Source organism: Phaethon lepturus, unplaced genomic scaffold (genome assembly GCF_000687285.1).
Source record: "Phaethon lepturus isolate BGI_N335 unplaced genomic scaffold, ASM68728v1 Scaffold39864, whole genome shotgun sequence".
In the NCBI taxonomy this organism is placed as follows: domain Eukaryota; kingdom Metazoa; phylum Chordata; class Aves; order Phaethontiformes; family Phaethontidae; genus Phaethon; species Phaethon lepturus.
In genome coordinates this window covers 1-1,582 of record NW_010533215.1, presented here as the reverse complement: position 1 = coordinate 1,582, position 1,582 = coordinate 1, and the positions used below count along the sequence as shown (strand labels likewise).

General features: G+C 45.6%; 1 protein-coding gene across 1 annotated transcript; it reads left to right on the top strand.

The window, feature by feature from the left end:
* Nucleotides 1-592: 592 nt before the first annotated feature.
* Nucleotides 593-1,354, top strand: LOC104614113 (60S ribosomal protein L17-like; the record flags this gene model as incomplete). Its single annotated transcript, XM_010285105.1, has 2 exons — nt 593-784; nt 1,307-1,354. Coding segments are annotated over 2 exons (240 nt in total), but the record flags the coding sequence as incomplete, so codon positions are not given.
* Between the last annotated feature and the right edge of the window lie 228 nt (nt 1,355-1,582).

The window sequence follows — 1,582 nt, the reverse complement described above, 5'->3', positions numbered from 1 at the left end:
TGCTCTCCATCACTTCATCCCTCAGCCTGGATTTGTGCTGAGTCGGGCCTGCTTTGTAGCTGAAACTGAATTGTATAGGGCTTTTGATGTACTGCTCGTTGGAATCAGGCTATGTGCATTTTCCAAGTTAAAATGGGATTAATAATTTTTGACAGGTAGCTAGTTCATGCATGGTTAGTGACTTGTTTAGGGTCAGTGTGGTTTAGAACTCTTAAAATCTAGAAAAGAAAGCAAAATGTGTGGACTCTTGGGGAATTTGTATTTTGATCATATGCTTGGTGCTTAATTTGGTACCTCAGATGGCAGTGATGACCTTAGGACACCTTTGGAATAACCATGAAATAATAATACCTTCTTTCTGAGCCATCAGCATTTTAAATTTATTGTGAGATGTAGAAGGCTGGTCGGTGTTTTTCTGACTTCACCTGGCGCTTTCTTGGTCAGTACTCTGTTCTGTGACACTGCCAGGTGAAGCTGGTTACGCTTGCCAGCAGTGAGGGGGTGGGGCAGTTACTCGTGTTTTTGCTGTGGAGAGAATTGATTTGAAGAGGAAAAAAAACCCAAGTCATAAGTTTTATCTTCCTGCTCCCAGGGTCTTGATGTAGATTCTCTGGTCATCGAGCACATCCAGGTTAACAAGGCTCCCAAAATGCGCCGGCGCACCTACAGAGCGCACGGAAGGATCAACCCTTACATGAGCTCCCCCTGCCACATCGAGATGATCCTCACCGAGAAGGAGCAGATTGTTCCCAAGCCAGAGGAGGAAGTTGCTCAAAAGAAAAAGGTACGGAGTGTTGTTTGCTTTGTCCTCTTGAACGTCCGTGTCAGAGACCTGCCTGTTGGGGCTCTCCAGGCAGAGGGGTTGCTGTGATGACGTATCTTAGGACACCTTTGGAACACCCATGAAAAAAAAAATACAAGAAAGTTCTTTCTGAGCAACCTCAATATTTATTTGTGAACGCAGCGTTGAGAACTCGGAGGAGTACTTCTCAGCAGTGTGTTCTTCCCTCCGCAGAGCAGTCGGGGCCTTCCCTGGCTGTGCCGGTAAAGCCAAGAGAAATTTCATAATAAATTTGAAGTCGAGTTGACAGCCCATAAGCAACATAGCACTTGGTTATGTGCGAGTATGATTAGTGGAACATTTTGTAAAGGGAGAAGGAAATTCCTACCAGTTCTCAGGCCTCCTTTCGTAGGATGGCTCAGTTTTTAGACATACTTGTATTAGATGTATATTTTAGATGTAGATGTATATTTTGGGAAGGTGTGAACTCCCGTTGTTTTCTCACTTCTGCGTTTTGTTTTTCAGATATCCCAAAAGAAGCTGAAGAAGCAAAAGCTAATGGCTCGGGAGTAAACCTGACAGATGTACATAAATAAAATTTAAAAGTTGAGGTTTATTTTTTGTGCTTTTCTGCTCTTCCGTGGCTCCTGCCGGCAGTCGTGCCCAGGGGTCTGCCAGGCTGCGCGTGGCTCTGGGCCCCGCAGGAGTCGTGGGCAGTAAGTGGTGAGGCCAAAAAGCGCGTTACATCAGCGGTGGGGGGATGCTGACGGCTGAAGGGGAGTGGTGGTCTTATATAAAAGA